Raw genomic sequence first — 21,478 nt, forward strand, 5'->3', positions numbered from 1 at the left:
TGATTGACTATTTCCTTTCCCATATTAGGGAAGTTTTCAACTATAATCTCTTCAAATATTTTCTCAGTCCCTTTCTTTTTCTTTTCCTCTTCTAGGACCCCTGTAATTCGAATGTTGGTGCATTTAATGTTTTCCCAGAGGTCTCTGAGACTATCCTCAATTCTTTTCATTCTTTTTTGTTTATTCTGCTCTGTGGTAGTTATTTCAACTGTTTTATCTTCCAGGTCACTTATCTGTTCTTCTGCCTCAGTTATTCTGCTATTGATTCCTTTAGAGAACTTTTAATTCCATTTATTGTGTTGTTCATCATTGTTTGCTCTTTAGTTCTTCTAGGTCCTTGTTAAACATTTCTTGTAATTTCTCCATTCTATTTCCAAGGTTTTGGATCATCTTTACTATCATTACTCTGAATTCTTTTTCAGGTAGACTGCCTATTTCCTCTTTATTTCTTTGGTCTGGTGGGTTTTTACCTTGGTCCTTCATCTGCTGTGTGTTTCTCTGTCTTCTCATTTTGCTTAACTTACTGTGTTTGGGGTCTCCTTTTCGCAGGCTGCAGGTTCGTATTTCCCATTGCTTTTGGTGTCTGCCCCCAGTGGGTAAGGTTGGTTCAGTGGGTTGTGTAGGCTTCCTGGTGGAGGGGACTGATGCCTGTGTTCTGGTGGATGGGGCTGGATCTTGTCTTTCTGGTGGGCTGGACTGCATCTGGTGGTGTGTTTTGGGGTGTCTGTGACCTTATTATGATTTTAGGCAGCCTCTCTGCTAATGGGTGGGGCTGTGTTCCTGTCTTGCTAGTTGTTTGGCATAGGGTGTCCAGCACTGTAGCTTGCTGGTCATTGAGGGGAACTGGGTCTTAGCGTTGAGGTGGAGATCTCTGGGTCAGCTTTTGCCGTTTGATAATGTGTGGAGCTGTGAGGTCTCTGGTAGACCAATGTCCTGAACTTGGCTCTCCCACCTCAGAGGCCCAGGCCTGACACCCAGCCGGAGCACCAAGACCCTGTCAGCCACGCGGCTCAGAAGAAAAGGGAGAAAATAAATAAATAAATAAATAAAATAAAATAGTTATTAAATAAAAAATAAAAAAATTATTAAAAATAAAAAAGTAATTAAAAAAAGAAAGAAAGAAAGAAAGAAGAGAGCAACCAAACCAAAAAAAGCAAATCCAGTGATAACAACCGCTAAAAACTATACAAAAAAAAAAAACATGGACAAACAGAAACCTAGGACAAATGGTAAAAGTAAAGCTATACCGACAAAATCACACAAAGCAGCATACACATACACACTTACAAAAAGAGAAAAAAAAGGAAAAAATAATATATATATATAAAAAAAAGGAAGAGAGCAACCAAATCAATAAACAAATCTACCAATTACAATAAGCTCTAAATACTAAACTAAGATAAACATAAAACCAGAAACAAATTACACACAGAAGGTAAACCCCAAGTCTGCAGTTGCTCCCAAAGTCCACCGCCTCACTTTTGGGATGATTTGTTGTCTATTCAGGTATTCCAGAGATGCAGGGTACATCAAATTGATTGTGGAGATTTAATCCGCTGCTCCTGAGGCTTCTGGGAGAGATTTCCCTTTCTCTTCTTTGTTCGCACAGCTCCTGGGGTTCAGCTTTGAATTTGGTCCCGCCTCTGCATGTAGGTTGCCTGAGGGCGTCTGTTCTTCACTCAGACAGGACGGGGTTAAAGGAGCAGCTGCTTCGGGGGCTCTGGCTCACTCAGGCTGGGGGGAGGGAGGGGTATGGGATGCGGGACGAGCCTGCGGCTGCAGATGCCGGTGTGATGTTGCACCAGCCTGAGGCGTGCCATGTGTTCTCCCGGGGAAGTTGTCCCTGGATCACGGGACCCTGGCAGTGGCGGGCTGTACAAGCTCCCGGGAGGGGAGGTGTGGATAGTGACTTGTGCTTGCACACAGGCTCCTTGGTGGCGGCAGCAGCAGCTTTAGTGTTTCGTGCCCGTCTCTGGGGTCTGTGCTGATAGCCGCGGCTCATGCCCATCTCTGGAGCTCCTTTAAGCAGCACTCTTAATCCCCTCTCCTCGTGCACCCGAAACAATGGTTTCTTACCTCTTCGGCAGCTCTAGGCATTTTCCAGGACCCCCTCCTGGCTAGCTGTGGGCACTAGCCCCCTTCAGGCTGTGTTCATGCAGCCAACCCCAGTCCTCTCCCCGGGATCTGATCTCCGAAGCCTGAGCCTCAGCTCCCAGCCCCCGCCCATCCTGGCTGGTGAGCAGACAAGCCTCTCGGGCTGGTGAGTGCTGGTCGGCACCGATCCTCTGTGCGGGAATCTCTCCGCTTTGCCCTCTGCACCCCTGTGGCTGCGCTCTCCTCCGTGGCTCCGAAGCTTACCCCCCACCCACCCCCGTCTCCGCCCACGAAGGGGCTTCCTAGTACGTGGAAACTTTTCCTCCTTCACGTCTCCCTCCCCAAGGGGCAGGTCCCGTCCCTATTCTTTTGTCTCTGTTTTTATTCTTTTTTCTTTTGCCCTACCCAGGTACGTGGGGAGTTTCTTGCCTTTTGGGAAGTCTGAGGTCTTCTGCCAGCGTTCAGTAGGTGTTCTGTAGGAGTTGTTCCACATATAGATGTATTTTTGATGTATTTGTGGGGAGGAAGGTGATCTCCACGTCTTACTCCTCTGCCATCTTGAAGGCCCCCCCTGACTGTTTTGTTAATACACAACGAATGCTTCACTGAAAATTCCATTCGCTGTGACCTGGACTTTAATATGCAGCTGGAAAGTTCCATACATTTGCCAAATCTGTGTCTGCTGTGCATGCAGTTTTCCTTGTCAGTTATCTTATAATGTGTGGTTAACTTTGTTTTCGTGTGTGTGTGTGTGTGTGTGTGTGTGTGTGTGTGTATTTATATCCAAACTTTATTTAGAGTAGTTTTATATTCGGAGCAAAACTAAGAGGGAGGTACAGAGATGTACCCCCTGCCTGCACACATGCACAGCCTCCCCATTATCAGTATCCCCCACCAAATGGTGCAACTTTTTACCAAGGATGAACCTGTGTGGACACCTCATCATCACCCAAAGTTCGTGGTTTACATTAGGGTTCACTCTTGATGTTGCAGTCTATGGGTTTGGACAAATGTATAATGACATGTATCCATCATTACAGTATCATACAAAGTATTTTCATTGCCCTAAAAATCCTCTGTGCTCCACCTGTTCATCCCTCCCACTTTCCAACCCATCAACCACTGATCTTTTTGCTGTCTCCAGAGTTTCACCTTTTCTAGAATGTCCTAGGGTTGGAATCATCCTGTATGTGGCCTTTTCAGATTGGTTTCTTTCACTTAGTGCATTTACATTTCCTCCATGTCATTTCATGGCCTGATAGCTCATTTCCTTTCAGTGCTAAAGACGATTCCATCCTATGATATAATTTTTGTGGTAAAGGTACATGATAATTCCAGACTGTCTAACCCAAGCATTATGTGAATGAACCAGAACTTTTCTCAGCTTAGACATGCTTTCCTATTAATGATGTGATGTTATATCACCACACAGCAGTAAGGCACATAGGGTGACCAACCCTCCCAGTTTGTCCAGTGCTGCCCCAGTTTTAGCACTGACAGTCCTGCACCCAGAGAAGAACTTCAGTGTCAGATAAATGGGAGGGTTGCTCACCCTAAGTCGATTGTTAAAATCAAAGATACAAATTCACAGTTATGATATAGAATAATTACTGTAAAAGGCCAATGATATTATGATTCAAATTTGAATATGAATTACAAATGGCTATAGATTCTTTGAAGGAGGGTCTTGCTACCTATATATATATCTATATCTATGGCTCGTCTGTTTAAGCAGCAGGATTCCCCCCACACCATGAAGGTAAAAGTGGAGATATTTGGTGCCTTAAACAATGGTTTTGACATTTCTTTTCTCTGCAGACTCACTGGATCCAGTGTTCCTGACCTTATTGTGAGTATGAGCAACCAGATGTGGCTACATCTACAGTCTGATGACAGCATTGCCTCGCCTGGATTTAAAGCTGTTTACCAAGGTATGGCCTGAACACACTTAGCAGCATTTAAAACCAGCTTTCCTGCAGAGGGCCAGGACCATTTTCTTTTTTGTTAAATTTTTTATTTATTTAATTATTTATTTTTTGGGCTGTGTTGGGTCTTCGTTTCTGTGCGAGGGCTTCCCCTAGCTGTGGCAAGCGGGGACCACTCTTCATCGCGGTGCGCGGGCCTCACTGTCGCGGCCTCTCTTGTTGCGGAGCACAGGCTCCAGACGCGCAGGCTCAGCAGTTGTGGCTCACGGGCCTAGTTGCTCCGCGGCATGTGGGATCTTCCCAGACCAGGGCTCGAACCCGTGTCCCCTGCATTAGCAGGCATATTCTCAACCACTGTGCCACCAGGGAAGCCCCCAGGACCATTTTCTATGTGTTAGATGTAAATAAAACTGACAAGTCAGAACAATGTTTAAAAATAAGGACTAATTATTTGCAACTTCTGTAATTAAAATTCTACTTATAGCTGGTTTTTGCAAGGGAGAAATGTTAACTTCTCGAAAGCTTGGCTCGCCGTTACTGTGGCAAAACGAAGAGTGAGATCAAGTATAACATGTAAGCCAGGAAATGTGTTCACACTTATTGATCTTGGCATTTTAGCTCTTCCTGAGGGAAATTGTTATGCTTATAACTAAGGGAAGCATTTTGAACAAAGTATGAACTTGAGTGGCATCAACTTGATGAAGTTTATTACATATATCCTCAGGTACAAATGTGTGGGTTTCTAATGGAAGACAAGGAAATCTAGACAGAGTTGGAAAAAATCTACTAAGTACTTGTATAGGAGAAAAATAACCTTGCTTTGAGAGTTATGAGTTATGCTTGCTCTGGGGAAGAGAGTGCTCCTTCAGGGAAGGTGGCTTCGTCTCTGAGTCACGAGATGGTGAGGAGCCACCGCCCCAGTGAACCGTTTGCCGTGGTGAAGTAGCTGCTGTGCGGGTGACCAGGGCCCCGGGCTCTGTGTGCTGCCTCTTTAAACAGCCTCACCGGACTGTTCTACCTATATTGTTTCCTCTGGAGCTCCTAGGAAACACATCTTTTAACCGGAGCATATTGATTGGTATTTCTTAAAACGTTTCTTAATTATGAAAAACTTCAAAATGCAAACAGAAGTAGAAAGAATAATACAATGAACCTGAGATAACCTACATTTACAAACTTTTTTGCAAGGCTCCCAGATAGTCTGCTGTTGACTTGAGTATTGACTGTACCTGCAGGACACAGCTGCCCCATCCATGTACTCCTCTAGATTGTCAGCCTCTACTCAGCCCTGCCTTTCCTCAGGTATCCTACATCTTTTGGGGAATCAGTGATAATTCCTTCTATTAGTCGTTCCCAAAAGGTTCCAGGCAAACCTTTATTCAGTGACTACATCTTAAAAAAAAATTAACTTCTCTCTTCCTATTCCCACCAAAAAAAGAGAAAACCCTGTCCCACTGCCACCCTCACAAAAACAAAATCAACAAACTGCTCACTACTCCCAGGCTCTCAGAGGTCTAGTTCACATAACCCACTTCTTGCGCACTTTGGTTTCGAGGGTGACAGGGCAGCGGCCAGGCTGGCCTCACCTGTCTTTCGGGGCACACCATGATCCACGGGTCAGTGTCTCTTGATCGCTAGAAACGGTAAAGAACTGAGAATGAAACAAGGTAGAAGAGGAATCTGAGACTGGAATATGAAGAATAAAAATGATCTTCCTGATCTTCCAACCTCAGGGCACCTAGAATAGCTGTCAGGAGGCACATCTGTTTTAACTGGCAAAAACACACACACACAAGAACACACAGACCATTTAACTTTCGATCTGTGCTTTCATGTTCTCTATGTCAGTAATTAAATAGTTTTGACTCAAGAAACACTTAAGAAGGCTTGTGAGCATGCTAAATTCTTCCTTTGGGGTTATGCAAAAGCAAAATGGTGATGGATCACTGCTTAGACCCTTCGTATATTTGACTAAAAGAAATAAATTGTTCTCCTGTGCCCAAGATGAAATGTGTCCCCAGATATGATACAGTGAACTTACTAACAATGTTTTATAAATTATTATATAAAACTACTTATTTATGAAACTTAAAATATATATTTAAGCTGCCATTTTACATATACTGCCATACTTTGAATAAACCACAACTAATTTGAAGTGATTTTCAGTAAGATTGAAAAGAACATATTCTCATCTTGAATTCAAGTTATAGTCATGAGAAGTCTTTTCAGAATCATTTTATACTATCTTACAAATACCTTCGCACTGATAGTTGATCAAAATTACCAGGACAATTTTAAACAGACAATTTTTTTTTTCACACACACACACTGTATTTTATTTTTACAAGAGATAAATAAACTGACACAAGGCATTTTAAATGGATGACCACAACAAAAGCAACAATGATTGCAATTACCAAACACGAAACACACTAATACTATGTCAGAATATTGATATTCAGTCCAGTAATGCTCCACTGTAACAGGTCCTTTACTTTGCAGTGAAAATTGATTTGTATATTTTTTGCCTCTGAGTCCTTGTGGGTTTTTTTTTTTTTTAATTCAAACAGAAAGTCACAAAAATTATAATCATCCTCATCAGTTCACTCAGTCCCATGTAATTAATTTTTTTTCATCTTGATCTTTTGTTAGTACTTTTATGAATTCATCAGTTTTCCATTAGAGTTCTGAAAATGCTTATTGATTCAGTTCAGCAGTATAGTCAGTTACCAGAAACCAGTGCTTGTCAGAGTCTTTTCCATGAACTCCTTGAACATGAAACAAGGAACATTTTTGCAAAAGCATCAGAGTACACACAGAACTGTCTGTAAATTACAAAAGACTTAAAAATGACCACGGTTAAAGATTTGATGAAAGTTCATAATAATGCAATTGACAAGGAAATGTAGTTATTTCTGAGATATACATTTTAAAGTAATAACTAGAATTACGACTTATAACATTATACCAGAACATACGATTTTTAGAAATTTTATGTAATGTCTGAAACATTTATATTAACATATTTCCATACAAATAACCCAAAGAAAGTTTAGTATTAGTTGTTTTTCTGCAGATTCTTATTAGTCATCAATTTTATACACATCAGTGTATACATGTCAATCCCAATTGCCCAATTCAGCACACCACCATCCCCACCACTCTTCAATTTTCCCCCCTTGGTGTCCATACGTTTGTTCTCTACATCTGTCTCAACTTCTGCCCTGCAAACCGGTTCATCTGTACCATTTTTCTAGGTTCCACATACATGTGTTAATATACGATATTTGTTTTTCTCTTTCTGACTTACTTCACTCTGTATGACAGTCTCTAGGTCCATCCACATCTCAACAAATGACCCAATTTCGTTCCTTTTTATGGCTGAGTAATATTCCATTGTATGTATGTACCACATCTTCTTTATCCATTCCTCTGTCGATGGGCATTTAGGTTGCTTCCATGACATGGCTATTGTAAATAATGCTGCAATGAACATTGGGGTGCATGTGTCTCTTTGAATTATGGTTTTCTCTGGGTATATGCCCAGTAGTGGGATTGCTGGATCATATGGCAATTCTATTTTTAGTTTTTTAAGGAACCTCCATACTGTTCTCCATAGTGGCTGTATCAATTTACAATCCCACCAACAGTGCAAGAGGGTTCCCTTATTCTCCACACCCTCTCCAGCATTTGTTGTTTGTAGATTTTCTGATGATGCCCATTCTAACTGGTGTGAGGTGATACCTCATTGAAGTTTTGATTTGCATTTCTCTAATAATTAGTGACACTGAGCAGCTTTTCATGTGCTTCTTGGCCATCTGTATGTCTTCTTTGGAGAAATGTCTATTTAGGTCTTCTGCCCATTTTTTGATTGGGTTGTTTGTTTTTTTACTATTGAGCTGCATGAGCTGTTTATATATTTTGGAGATTAATCCTTTGTCCATTGATTCGTTTGCAAATATTTTCTCCCATTCTGAGGGTTGTCTTTTCATCTTGTTTATGGTTTCCTTTGCTGTGCAAAAGCTTTGAAGTTTCATTAGGTCCCATTTGTTTATTTTTGTTTTTATTTCCATTACTCTAGGAGGTGGATCAAAAAAGATCTTGCTCTGATGTATGTCAAAGAGTGTTCTTCCTATGTTTTCCTCTAAGAGTTTTATAGTGTCCGATCTTACATTTAGGTCTCGAATCCATTTTGAGTTTATTTTTGTGTATGGTGTTAGGGAGTGTTCTAATTTCATTCTTTTACATGTAGCTGTCCAGTTTTCCCAGCACCACTTATTGAAGAAACTGTCTTTTCTCCATTGTATATCTTTGCCTCCTTTGTCATAGATTAGTTGACCATAGGTACATAGGTTTATCTCTGGGCTTTCTATCATGTTCCATTGATCTATGTTTCTGTTTTTGTGCCAGTACCATATTGTCTTGATTACTGTAGCTTTGTAGTATAGTCTGAAGTCAGGGAGTCTGATTCCTCCAGCTCCGTTTTTTTCCCTCAAGACTGCTTTGGCTATTCGGGGTCTTTTGTGTCTCCATACAAATTTAAGATGATTTGTTCTAGTTCCATAAAAAAATGCCATTGGTAACTTCATAGGGATTGCATTGAATCTGTAGATTGCTTTGGGTAGTATAGTCATTTTCACAATATTGATTCTTCCAATCCAAGAACATGGTATATCTCTCCATCTGTTGGTATCATCTTTAATTTCTTTCATCAATGTCTTATAGTTTTCTGCATAAAGGTCTTTTGTCTCCCTAGGTAGATTTATTCCTAGGTATTTTATTCTTTTTGTTGCAATGGTAAATGGGAGTGTTTCCATAATTTCTCTTTCAAATTTTTCATCATTAGTGTATAAGGATGCAAGAGATTTCTGTGCATTAACTTTGTATCCTGCAACTTTACCAAATTCATTGATTAGCTCTAGTAGTTTTCTGGTGGCATTTTTAGGATTCTCTATGTATAGTATCATGTCATCTGCAAACAGTGACAATTTTACTTCTTCTTTTCCAATTTGTATTCCTTTTATTTCTTTTTCTTCTCTGATTGCCGTGGCTAGGACTTCCAAAACTATGTTGAATAATACTGGTGAGAGTGGACGTCCTTGTCTCGTTCCTGATCTTAGAGGAAATGCTTTCAGTTTTTCACCATTGAGAATGATGTTTGCTGTGGGTTTGTCGTATATGGCCTTTATTATGTTGAGGTAGGTTCCCTCTATGCCCACTTTCTGGAGAGTTTTCATCATAAATGGGTGCCAAATTTTGTCAAAAGCTTTTTCTGCATCTATTGAGATGATCATATGGTTTTTATTCTTCAGTTTGTTAATATGGTGTATCACATTGATTGATTTGCGTATATTGAAGAATCCTTGCATCCCTGGGATAAATCCCACTTGATCGTGGTGTATGATCCTTTTAATGTGTTGTTGGATTCTGTTTGCTAGTATTTTGTTGAGGATTTTTGCATCTATATTCATCAGTGATATTGGTCTGTAATTTTCTTTTTTTGTAGTGTCTTTGTCTGGTTTTGGTATCAGGGTGATGGTGGCCTCATAGAATGAGTTTGGGAGTGTTCCTTCCTCTGCAATCTTTTGGAAGAGTTTGAGAAGGATGGGTGTTAGCTCTTCTCTAAATGTTTGATAGAATTCACCTGTGAAGCCATCTGGTCCTGGACTTTTGTTTGTTGGAAGATTTTTAATCACAGTTTCAATTTCATTACTTGTGATTGGTCTGTTCATATTTTCTATTTCTTCCTGGTTCAGTCTGGGAAGGTTATACCTTTCTAAGAATTTGTCCATTTCTTCCAGGTTGTCCATTTTATTGGCATAGAGTTGCTTGTAGTAGTCTCTTAGGATGCTTTGTATTTCTGCGGTGTCTGTTGTAACTTCTCCTTTTTCATTTCTAATTTTACTGATTTGAGTCCTCTCCCTCCTTTTCTTGATGAGTCTGGCTAATGATTTATCAAATTTGTTTATCTTCTCAAAGAACCACTTTTAGTTTTATTGATTTTTGCTATTGTTTTCTTTGTTTCTATTTCATTTATTTCTGCCCTGATCTTTATGATTTCTTTCCTTGTGCTAACTTTGGGTTTTGTTTGTTCTTCTTTCTCTAGTTCCTTTAGGTGTAAGGTTAGATTGTTTACTTGAGATTTTTCTTGTTTCTTGAGGTAGGCTTGTATAGCTATAAACTTCCCTCTTAGAACTGCTTTTGCTGCATCCCATAGGTTTTGGATCGTCGTGTTTTTTGATTTCCTCTTTGATTTCTTCAGTGATCTCTTGGTTGTTTAGTAACGTATTGTTTAGCCTCCATGTGTTTGTGTTTTTTACGGTTTTCCCCCTGTAATTCATTTCTAATCTCATAGCGTTGTGGTCAGAAAAGATGCTTGATACGATTTCAGTTTTCTTAAATTTCCTGAGGCTTGATTTGTGACCCAAGATGTGATCTATCCTGGAGAATGTTCCGTGCGCACTTGAGAAGAAAGTGTAATCTGCCATTTTGGATGGAATGTCCCATGAATATCAGTTAAATCTATCTGGTCTGTTGTGTCATTTAAAGCTTCTGTTTCCTTATTTATTTTCATTTTGGATGATCTGTCCAGTGGTGTAAGTGAGGTGTTAAAGTCCCCCACTATTAATTGTGTTACTGTTGATTTCCTCTTTTATAGCTGTTAGCAGTTGCCTTATGTATTGAGGTGCTCCTATGTTGGGTGCATATGAATTTATAATTGTTATATCTTCTTCTTGGATTGATCCCTGGATCATTATGTAGTGTCCTTCCTTGTGTCTTGTAACATTCTTTATTTTAAAGTCTATTGTATCTGATATGAGTATAGCTACTCCAGCTTTCTTTTGATTTCCATTTGCATGGAATATCTTTTTCCATCCCCTTACTTTCAGTCTGTATGTGTCCCTAGGTCTGAAGTGGGTCTCTTGTAGACAGCATATATATGGGTCTTGTTTTTGTATCCATTCAGCAAGCCTGTGTCTTTTGGTTGGAGCATTTATTCTATTCACGTTTAAGGTAATTATCGATATATGTGTTCCTATGACCATTTTCTTAATTGTTTTGGGTTTGTTTTTGTAGATCCTTTTCTTCTCTTGTGTTTCCCACTTAGAGAAGTTCCTTTAGCATTTGTGGTAGAGCTGGTTTGGTGGTGCTGAATTCTCTTAGCTTTTGCTTGTCTATAAAGCTTTTGATTTCTCCATCGAATCTGAATAAGATCCTTGCCGGGTAGAGTAATCTTGGTTGTAGGTTCTTCCCTTTCATCACTTTAAGTGTATCATGCCACTCCCTTCTGGCTTGTAGAGTTTCTGCTGAGAAATCAGCTGTTAACCTTATGGGAGTTCCCTTGTATGTTATTTGTTGTTTTTCCCTTGCTGCTTTCAATAATTTTTCTTTGTCTTTAATTTTTGCCAGTTTGGTTACTATGTGTCTCAGCGTGCTTCTCCTTGGGTTTATCCTGTATGGGACTCTCTGCACTTCCTGGACTTGGGCGGCTATTTCCTTTCCCATGTTAGGGAAGTTTTCGACTCTAATCTCTTCAAATATTTTCTCAGGTCCTTTCTCTCTCTCTTCTCCTTCTGGGACCCCTATAATGTGAATATTGTTGCATTTAATGTTGTCCCAGAGGTCTCTTAGGCTGTCTTCATTTCTTTTCATTCTTTTTTCTTTATTCTGTTCTGCAGCAGTGAATTCCACCATTCTGTCTTCCAGGTCACTTATCCGTTCTTCTGCCTCAGTTATTCTGCTATTGATTCCTTCTAGTGCATTTCTCATTTCACTTATTGTATTGTTCATCTCTGTTTGTTTGTTCTTTAATTCTTCTAGATCTTTGTTAAGCATTTCTTTCATCTTCTCGATCTTTGCCTCCATTCTTTTTCCGAGGTCCTGGATCATCTTCACTATCGTTATTCTGAATTCTTTTTCTGGAAGATTGCCTATCTCCATTTCATTTAGTTTTTTTTCTGGGGTTTTATCTTGTTCCTTCATCTGGTACATAGCCCTCTGCCTTTTCATCTTGTCTGTCTTACTGTGAATGTGGTTTTTGTTCCACAGGCTGCAGGATTGTCATTCTTCTTGCTTCTGCTGTCTGCCCTCTGGTGGATGAGGCTTGTGTAAGTTTCCTGATGGGAGGGACTGGTAAACAGACAATTTTTACTGACACACACAAGATCTATTATTTGAAAGAAACTGCTCATTATAAACTATTATCTAAGAAAATATACAATAAGCATTCAGAATAAAACAATATATGTTCCACATAACTTTTTTTAAAGTTAATTAATTTTTATTTTTGGCTGCGTTGGGTCTTCGTTGCTGTGCGCAAGCTTTCTCTAGTTGTGGTGAGCGAGGGCTACTCTTTGTTGCGGTGCATGGGCCTCTCATTGCGGTGGCTTCTCTTGTTGCGGAGCACGGACCCTAGGCATGCAGGCTTCATTAGTTGTGGCACGCGGGCTCAGTAGTTGCGGCTCGCGGACTCTAGAGTGCAGGCTCAGTAGTTGTGGCGCATGGGCTTCATTGCTCTGTGGCATGTGGGATCTTCCCGGACCAGGGATCGAACCTATGTCCCCTGCATTGGCAGGCGGATTCTTAACCACTGTGCCACTAGGGAAGTCCCCACATAACTACTTAAATTTTCAAAACTTTAGATACTTCCCTTAAGTTTCAAAATTCTAAGGAAGTAACAAATTTAAAAGAACAGTAATACAATAAAATTGGTGGTTATTTTATTTGGATTATTTTACTACTGTAGGGGAACTGTTACAAAGAAAGAAATAATTTGTAAGTTATTGTCAGGAAAAATTGGGAAAGTGACATGGGAGGAGATGCAGTTGATTATTACCCTGTGGGTATTGAAGATTTTTGCATCTATTAGCAATTTTGTTTCAGTGTTGCTAATGGTCTATATATGCATTTTCTTTGAATCCTCCTTCAGAACAGTTTGTTAAATATCTTACTGGTTTCTTCATTAATTACAGAGTTCATTGAGATCTTTGACATGACAGATGTGTGCGTACATAAGTGAAAATGAAAGAAATATTAATCTGGAGAGCTGGGATTTTATTTTCTTCAATTTTACTTTGTAAATTTGAGTAAAGAAACAGTATGCTCTTGTCTTCCAAGTGTCCACTGTAGGGTAGTCAGGAGCCAAAAAAAAAGCAGCTAGTGGTTACTGCACACCAAGCCAATGAGGCAGGTAATTAAAAGCATCTCCGAATTTCAAAACAATAAAGACGGTAGGTGACGGTGTCCTGAGTCCAACAGTGAAGGCAGCATAACAGGGCTACACCCTTGCCTTGTGGGATGAAGGATAATAGTCACAGCGTTGAAAAGTCCTGTGGTGGCGAGGGGGCTCCACAGGAGTGTCCTTATATACAAAGTGTGAAAGACTCCTCCTTGCTGGAGACCTGGGCTGCGATGGGGGCTTCATGACTCTTTTTTAATAAGAAATGCTACAAGGAAAAATGGTATTTACTTCCCAAGCGAAGGTTAGGACTTGAATGCACAGATAATTGCTGAATACATCTGACATTTGGGTTTTTAGAGTTGACCTTTAATTGAACTTCTGCATGACTGTGCCTTATTTAAGAAAGCACAGCAGAGATATAATCCTTTCCACATGACCTGCATTTGCTACTGCTTTTGGTAGAATCTAAATGCATCCGTGAAATACCAGACACTTCCCAACAGGGCAAATGACAGTAAATTAAGTCATGCAGTTTGAAGACACATATCAGAAAGACTAGGATACAGACTCGAGAGAGGAGCATCTTCCCCAAATTGAGGATCCTTAACTACTAAGGGATGTCAGTCTTCTCAATTACAATACAAATATTCTTCCAAATGTCCTGTTTCAGTTTGAATGACCATACAGCATTCATTATAATCACATTTACTTCTAATTAGTAGTCTGTTAACAGTCTCTGGTAGCCTATTAGTGGCTACAACCTAGGATGTCATGGAAATGTGGATGGCTGTCAATCCTTGAGAAACTGCCGGTTCAAAGCCATTTATCATTTTTGACAGAACAATATTCTGTAGTTAAAAAGATAATTAAAACAGAGGACTAATATAAGATTTGAGAACTTTAAAAATTGAGAGAATATAATATATCAAAAGAAGACATCCTATGGACCTAGAGATTATCATACTAAGTGAAGTAAGCCAGAGAAAGACAAATATCATATGATATCACTTATATGTGGAATCTAAAAGAAAAAGATATAAATGAACTTATTTACAAAACAGAAGTAGAGTCACAGATGTGGAAAACAAACTTATGGTTACCAAAAGGGAAAGGGGGAGGGAGAGAGAAATTAGGAGATTGGGATTAACATATACACACTACTATGTACAAAATAGATAAACAACAAAGACCTACTGCATAGCACATGGAACTATACTCAATATTTTATATATTATATACATACATATAACTGAATCACTGTGCTGTACACCTGAAACTAACATGACATTGTAAATCAACTATATGTCAATAAAGAAATAAAGTAAAATAAATAAATTAATTAAAAAAAAGAAGGCATTCTCGAAACTGGTATTTCCAGAGTGCTATATTAAGCTATCAGTTGGAGATAAAATAAAAACCATTTGTAAAGGTGAGCAGCAAATACATAAATAATTACACTATTTGATTGAAAATATTGTTGTGTATTGTATTATCAGAAACTATATACAGCTGATACTTACACATGGTTTCACTTTCTAGGTTTTGATACTGCGTGATTTTATCTAACACCACTGTGATAGTTTAGTATACAGGCTCTGAAGCCAGAGTACCCAGGGTCCTCTCTCTGCCACTTAGCTGAGCAAGCTGTTTAAGCTCTCTATGTGTCAGACTCCTCATTTTTTTAAAAAGGGAGAAAATAATAATGACACCAATTTCATTAGTATGTTGTAAAAATCAGTTGACCTAAAATGTGGAAAGCACGTAGAGTGAGAAATGCTAACTATTATTTGCATATGCATTTTCCTCTTTTAATTTTGAGTTTATTCTACAAGTAAGAATTTTTTATTGCTTATAGTAAAATATGTAAGAATTGTAAGTGCCCCTTCCAGGTTACTTCTCCAGGCAACAGCTCTCAATATTTCCTTGTGTGTCCTTCCAGAATTTTCAATACATACAACACCAAACCTGAAGTCATGCTTTGTCTCTTGGCTTATAAACTCTAGATGAACTTTGATGGACAAGAAACGTCACACCGTCTTATTTTAAAATCAATTTGAATTTCTTTCAGAGACTCCATCCTAACCAAGAGGCAGTAAATTTAATCTTGGTTGTGACCGGAGGGGCCCCACGCCAGCCCTTTCCTTCCTGTCCACCCCCATCTCACCAAGATGCTGAAAATTCCCCGAACATTGTGGGGATACAGAACGTTTGGGGGTCCTCAAAACTTTGAGTCGTGCTTGTTACTCTGACACTTTGGGCACGGTCGTCTCTCACAGAAGCTCCCCAGTGAGCCCTGCACTGGCAGCCGCCCCTCCCCAGGGGCACGGTGGTGTTGAAGCGGCCTCTTGGGGATGATGGGTCGGGAGAGCTCTGGGTCCACACCACCCACCTGTGGACCTGCCTCGCCAGGCTCTCAGTCTCGGGTGCCCCTGGGTTTCTCCATGTGCTCCCACCTCTGTCACCTCCCCCCAGGTTGCCTAGGAAGCATATGTACTCACTCAGCCTAGTCTTTTAAGGAAGAGTTTGTGATACAGCAGCTGGGGCAAAGAAGCACAGAGGAAGGCTTGGCTGTGCTTGGGAATCCCAGGGTGTGGAAGGGTGAGCAGAGAAAAACTCAAATTAAAATACAAATGTAATCACTCTGGAGAGCTCAAGGCCAGCGGAAGGAGAATAAACATATAAATTATCTTGCTAGACTTGTGTTTGTGTGTATATATGTAATTTATATATGTTTACATATACATATATACATACATCTGTGTATATAAATATATTTATATATGGAGGGAGAGAATATGCTGATAATTAAGAAAATTATTGGCGAATATTATGCAAAGTTTAAAAAATGAGAATCCTTTAGGGAGATATGTCATACATCTAAGAAAGCAATCAAAGAGAGGTGGGTTTTGTTTGTTTAAAACCTTTTTACATATGAAAATATTTAATTCAAAATAATCTACTCAAAAACCCAAAAGGTAAAAAATATGATGTAAATAATTATAATATAGCTGTATAAGCAATACTATTCATCTATTAAATAAACTGTATAAAACCTAATATGTGTATATAATATACAATTGTTATATATTATATAATTGCATATAATATATATAATTCATAAATACATAAATCATATATAATTCATAGATATATAAGTCATATATGTAACTCACATATATGTATAATTAATATATATATATAATAGAATGATATATTGAGAAAGCTAACCCTCTTAGTGCATAAGCGGGTTAGCTTTTTCTACTTTATATTTCAAAATTCCTATCGTATGTAAGGTAAATACTGAGGATCAAGAGCAAATTTTGTAAACCAATCTTACATTTAATAATACAGAAGGATTCTTGTTAAAATATTATAATAATGTAATAGAGCTTGAGATTATTTACATTTAAAATAACATACATTATATATTACAACAGATTGTTTTTATTCAGTAGAAGAGAAAGGAAAACAAAATCTCAATTCAGGGGTGGGCTTTCCGCGACCGCTGTCTCTTCTAGCACTGAGGAAGGTTGACAAGAAGCAAGCACATAACGTCTGGATATTCAAAGAAATACGAGTTTGCAGTGCTGGCGGCCCTGCATTTTTATGGCTTCACTCTATAGTTAAGTGGGTTAACTTTGGATCATTTTTTGTCACAAAAATAATGTTCAGTTAGACTTCATTACACATGTGGATGAACTGATTTCCACAAATCATGTTTTATGTAATTTACCATAGCTATTTAAATTTTAGCAGGGGGTATATTAAAGGAAATGTTCCCTGTGATGTGCTGCTGTGTGGTAAAACAAGACCTATTTTAAGCTCATGCTAAGAATTGTTTCAATAAAAGTTGAGCTCAACAATACTGTTTGATACCAGAAACAGAATTGTCTCCTAGGTCCTGTGAACACACTGATAAGGGAGTGGTAAAGATAAGTTTAGGTGTCTCAATCTGTAATCTGTGATCCCAGGTGTTCGTGATGCACGGAAGAGGGGGAGCTATGATCTAGTTCAGAGAGCAGCATCTCTCATCTCTTCTCCGCTCTTGGTGGATAGCATTGCTGCTACAGTATCAAGGTTGTTGAATCTTTGAGATACTTGTGATGGTTAATTTTATGGGTCAGCTTGACTGGCCACAGGGTGTCCAAACATTTTGTCAAACATTATTCTGGGTGTGTCTGCAGGGCTGTTTCTGGATGAGGTTAACATTTGAAAGGGTGGACTGAGTAACACAGATCAGCCTCCCCAGTGTGGGTACGCCTCACCCAGTCAGTTGAAGGTCTGAAGAGAACCACAGGCTGAATGAAGAAAAGTTGCTCTCTCTGCCTGTCTTTGAGCTAGAACATTGGGCATCTCCTGCCTTTGATCTCAGATTTGGACTGGAACTTACACCACTGGCTCTCTTGGGTCTGGACACCTCAGTTGCCATAATCATGTAAGCCAATTCCTTATAATAAATTAATTTCAATAGGTAGGTAGGTAGGTAGGTAGATAGATAGAGTTGGAGGTAGATGTGGGGATAGAGACAGAGATAAAGATAGAAATATCCTATTGGTTCTGTTTCTCTGAAGAACCCTGACCAACACACTGTTTCTCTACTTGAATGGTTGGATTTGCTCCAGCTGCTAGGCACAGACCCTTCCTGGCCCTCTGTGTGAGTAATTGCACATTTAAAAGGGGTCAAGTGGAGTTAAAGGTGCAGTGTGTGTGTGACCACTGAACAGAGGAAATCCCGCTGGTCCACACAGAAAGTGAGCCCATGGCCCTGGCCTTGTAGCCTGAAGCTGATGGTCAGACAAGGTCAGGCAGGAACATGCCTGCCAGTAACAGAGTGATGCCTAAAACCCTAAAGACGAAGTAAAGTCGTGTGAAATAGCTTCATGTAAACTTTTGTTTTAATTTTGTGCAAAATCCAAGTTGAACCCACCAAGGATTTATAATGTGTATTTCCTTTTTCATAACTGATATGGTCTTGTATCTAAAGTGTATTTAAAAATGTTTTCAAAGACCTGATTTAAATCTATGACAAATTAACCTTTGTGCTGGATGCTGACTCTGAGCTGGATTTGTTTGGGAGGGTGTGTGAGGGGAGCACTGTGAAATACCCGCAAGGAAGAGAAGGAAGCCGAATGGGGCAGAGGGAGAAGCTGAACAGTGCGCAGGTACACCTGGTACCCTGGCCGAACCCAGGGAAACCTCGGGAGCTGGGACAGCCCTTCAGAGTTTTCCCAACCTGAAGCAAGAGTGCGGGGCTGGTACCATTAGCCATTGATGAGGGCTGCCCGCAGGGAGCGGGCACAACCCTGTTTGACGTGATTGCTGGAGAGGGATGCAGCTGTGAGCTCCAGCAGCTGAGAGGCTGAGTGCCTTGGCTCTGAAGCAGGGATGTGGGTAGTACCCAGAGGTCCACTGCCCCACACACCATCACTTCTCCCAACCTGGGCACGACTTCTCTAGGATTCTAACTGGCCTCATTTCCTAGAAAAACGTACAATACATACTCATGACCATTTTTTGGCTTCCGCCTCTGCTGGTCTAGGTGGCTCCCCTAATGCCAGAGGGATGATTTGTGCACAAATTCCCAAGGTGCCTGCGGTTAGACCTTTCATGGGTATCATCTGCTTCTCACTCTGCGTGTGGGTTCAGGTCAGCCGGGGCCCTTGGTCGGGTATAGGACAGTGGGGTGTGTAAGGTCTGTGGTTCTGTGATGCTGAGGCTGCATCACAGGGACGTTTCTGTGAGAAGGAGCAGGTGTACAACTCCTGCAAAGTCCGTCACAGCATCTGCGCCCAGCAGGGCCAGCAGACGGAGTGTGTTAACACCTTTCTCCTGTCTTCCCATTCCATTCTCTGCCTTGTGACTGAATGACCTTCCGTACCTGCACCTGGCCTGCCCTCCACATGGCCCAAGCACAGCAGATGAGATAATCCTCATCCTCTCCAGATGGCTGCCTCTCTGCACTGCGCCGAGGCCACGCTTGTACCTTGCACGTCACGCCCTTTCTCCCATCACTGCTTGTGTGATTCTCTCCCTTGAGGGTCCCCAAACACTCTCTCCACCCAGGAATGTCCTCCCTGTCCATCAAGACCCATCTCGAGTGTGGTCCACGGGCAGAGGCTTTTCCCTGGACAACTGCTTCCATTGTTTCTAGCAGCTCTTGGTCACATCTCCCTTTTAGCCACGATGACATTTTTAATAGTTAGTCCTTGAGAACAGAGACGCATTTTATTCAGCTTTCTATCTCCAGGCTATCAGGGTACATGGTGTCTTCATCTGGTGAGCAATAAACTGTAACTGACAGAATAAAATCATTTCGGGTTTGGAGAACTCATCCACCCCATGAGTACTTACTTGTCTTCCACCAGGTGCCGGCTTGGTTCTCAGTGTTGAACCACGGCTCTTCCAGGAACTTGCCTTTTAGAATCAAGAGAAAAGATAATTTTAGTTTCAGTAATGATAAGCAAATGAGGAAAATAGAACAAAGTAGATACTTTATACAAATATATAGAGTGTAAAATATGCTGTATTTCTAATTCAGTATATTGTTTAATACATTCACACTTGTTTTATTAACTTGATCTTCTTATAACTGTGCAAATGAGTTGAAAATAGACATTACTTACGTTTTAGTCTTTTTTAAAAAATTTTTTTCTCTCTTGAATATACCTGCAATGTTTAAATTCTTGGTTGTCATATTCTTGCTGGGTTATTTTTCATTTGTTAGTTTGTTTTCATTTTTACTACTGCAAAAGGAGTCATGTGTAAGTGGGTATTTGGGGAATGGTTAATTTTGAACATTTACTGTGTAATGTTTATATATGTTATATATACACATTATATATGTAATGTTTATGTATATGTTTATATATGTATATACAATATCTGAAAATGTTGAGACTAAACTATTATTTGCTAGGAATAAGTAGTGATTCATTGAATTTTTTCTAGTAGGTATTTTTTTCTCCAAGAATATAAGAGTTAGAGCGTGACTGGGTTTATGTTGAGCATATAAGTGAACTTCTCGATCAGAGGCTCACTAGACGGCTGACAGTGGAATAAACAGTTTGCGTAGAGCTGACCCTGTTGAGAGTTGCCCAGTTTTATTAGTCAGTTTTGAACTGTGCAGTATTTTTGTGTGTGTGCTAAAAACAGAAGTTATAAGAGAAATTCTTAACGGTTTGTAGAAACTACTCCATGGATGCATGCTGCTTCTAACAATCCTGGTTGCCTCCTTTGGGTTGTTAATTCTGTAGTTTATACATATAACTGCAAAAAACCGAAACCTCATTTTAAGACATTATTTTATAGACAGTGAGAGTCATATAAAGATCTTAGAACAGAGTGAGTTTAAAGAAGGAAAAGAAAACCATGATTATATTGCGACTTTACCTTTGCAAAGCTCTTCTAGAGAATATTTATATATTCTTATAAATGAGCAGCAAAGTAATGTGTGTAAAACCTAATGTAGCAAAATTAGAAAAATGGCATCTCAGCTAAAAGATCTCTCATTTCAACATTATTAGAAGCCTCTTCATCAGATGGCTCTCTTTCATTTTACCAAGATTACTAGTAGAGGTGAATATAAAAATTAAATCTGTATAATGACTCTTGGGTATGAATTTTCTCAGAGCTGTGGTTAATGAAATTAAAAAATTATATAAGCTGTATTATAATAGAGAAGTTATGTTTAGAAAGCAAAACATACTGATAATTTGGTTAGACATTTAAATTTAAACCATTTAATAGCCTGACATATTAATAATTGAATGTTTGAGGCTGAAATCATCTGGTTCTTTGTGTGTGCTGTTTGCTTCTGAACCTTCCAAACTGACCCAACCCATGTTCAATTGTTCTACCTGCAGACTAATAGTATTAACATAGGATGTTATTAACACAAAATTAAAAAAACCAAACACATGACAACAACAAAAAACTACCTACTAGAAGAGTGTTGAGTTTACGATAATTCCTCGTTCTTTTGTTGGATGGGTTAGTGTTGTTAATATATGCGAACACTCACGACCAGCTGTGTTGTATCAGGAGCACCATTTACTCCAAAATTCTATTTTTTTTTCCTGAGTTCCATGTCATGAGTGAATTATAAATACCGTCTCCTTTTCATAACGTGGGATCAGCCATTATTAAATATTTAAATACATCTGCATGGAGGAGCTGGTAGAGCAGGTGGTGCAGCGAGAGCACATGAAAGACTAATGTAGAAATGTGGCATTTAAATTCTAGGTTTAGGGGCCCCTCAGCTGCGGCTGCATCGTAC

General features: G+C 39.6%; 1 protein-coding gene across 1 annotated transcript in view; it reads left to right on the top strand.

The window, feature by feature from the left end:
• CSMD1 (CUB and Sushi multiple domains 1) overlaps positions 1 to 21,478 on the top strand; it is a 1,821,295-nt gene that overhangs the window by 1,410,890 nt on the left and 388,927 nt on the right. Inside the window, exon 12 of the mRNA XM_059909813.1 lies at positions 3,913 to 4,025. Coding sequence (XP_059765796.1) covers positions 3,913 to 4,025 — 113 coding nt within the window. The remainder of the gene's footprint in view (positions 1 to 3,912; positions 4,026 to 21,478) is intronic.

Source organism: Balaenoptera ricei, chromosome 21 (genome assembly GCF_028023285.1).
Source record: "Balaenoptera ricei isolate mBalRic1 chromosome 21, mBalRic1.hap2, whole genome shotgun sequence".
Taxonomy (NCBI): Eukaryota; Metazoa; Chordata; class Mammalia; order Artiodactyla; family Balaenopteridae; genus Balaenoptera; species Balaenoptera ricei.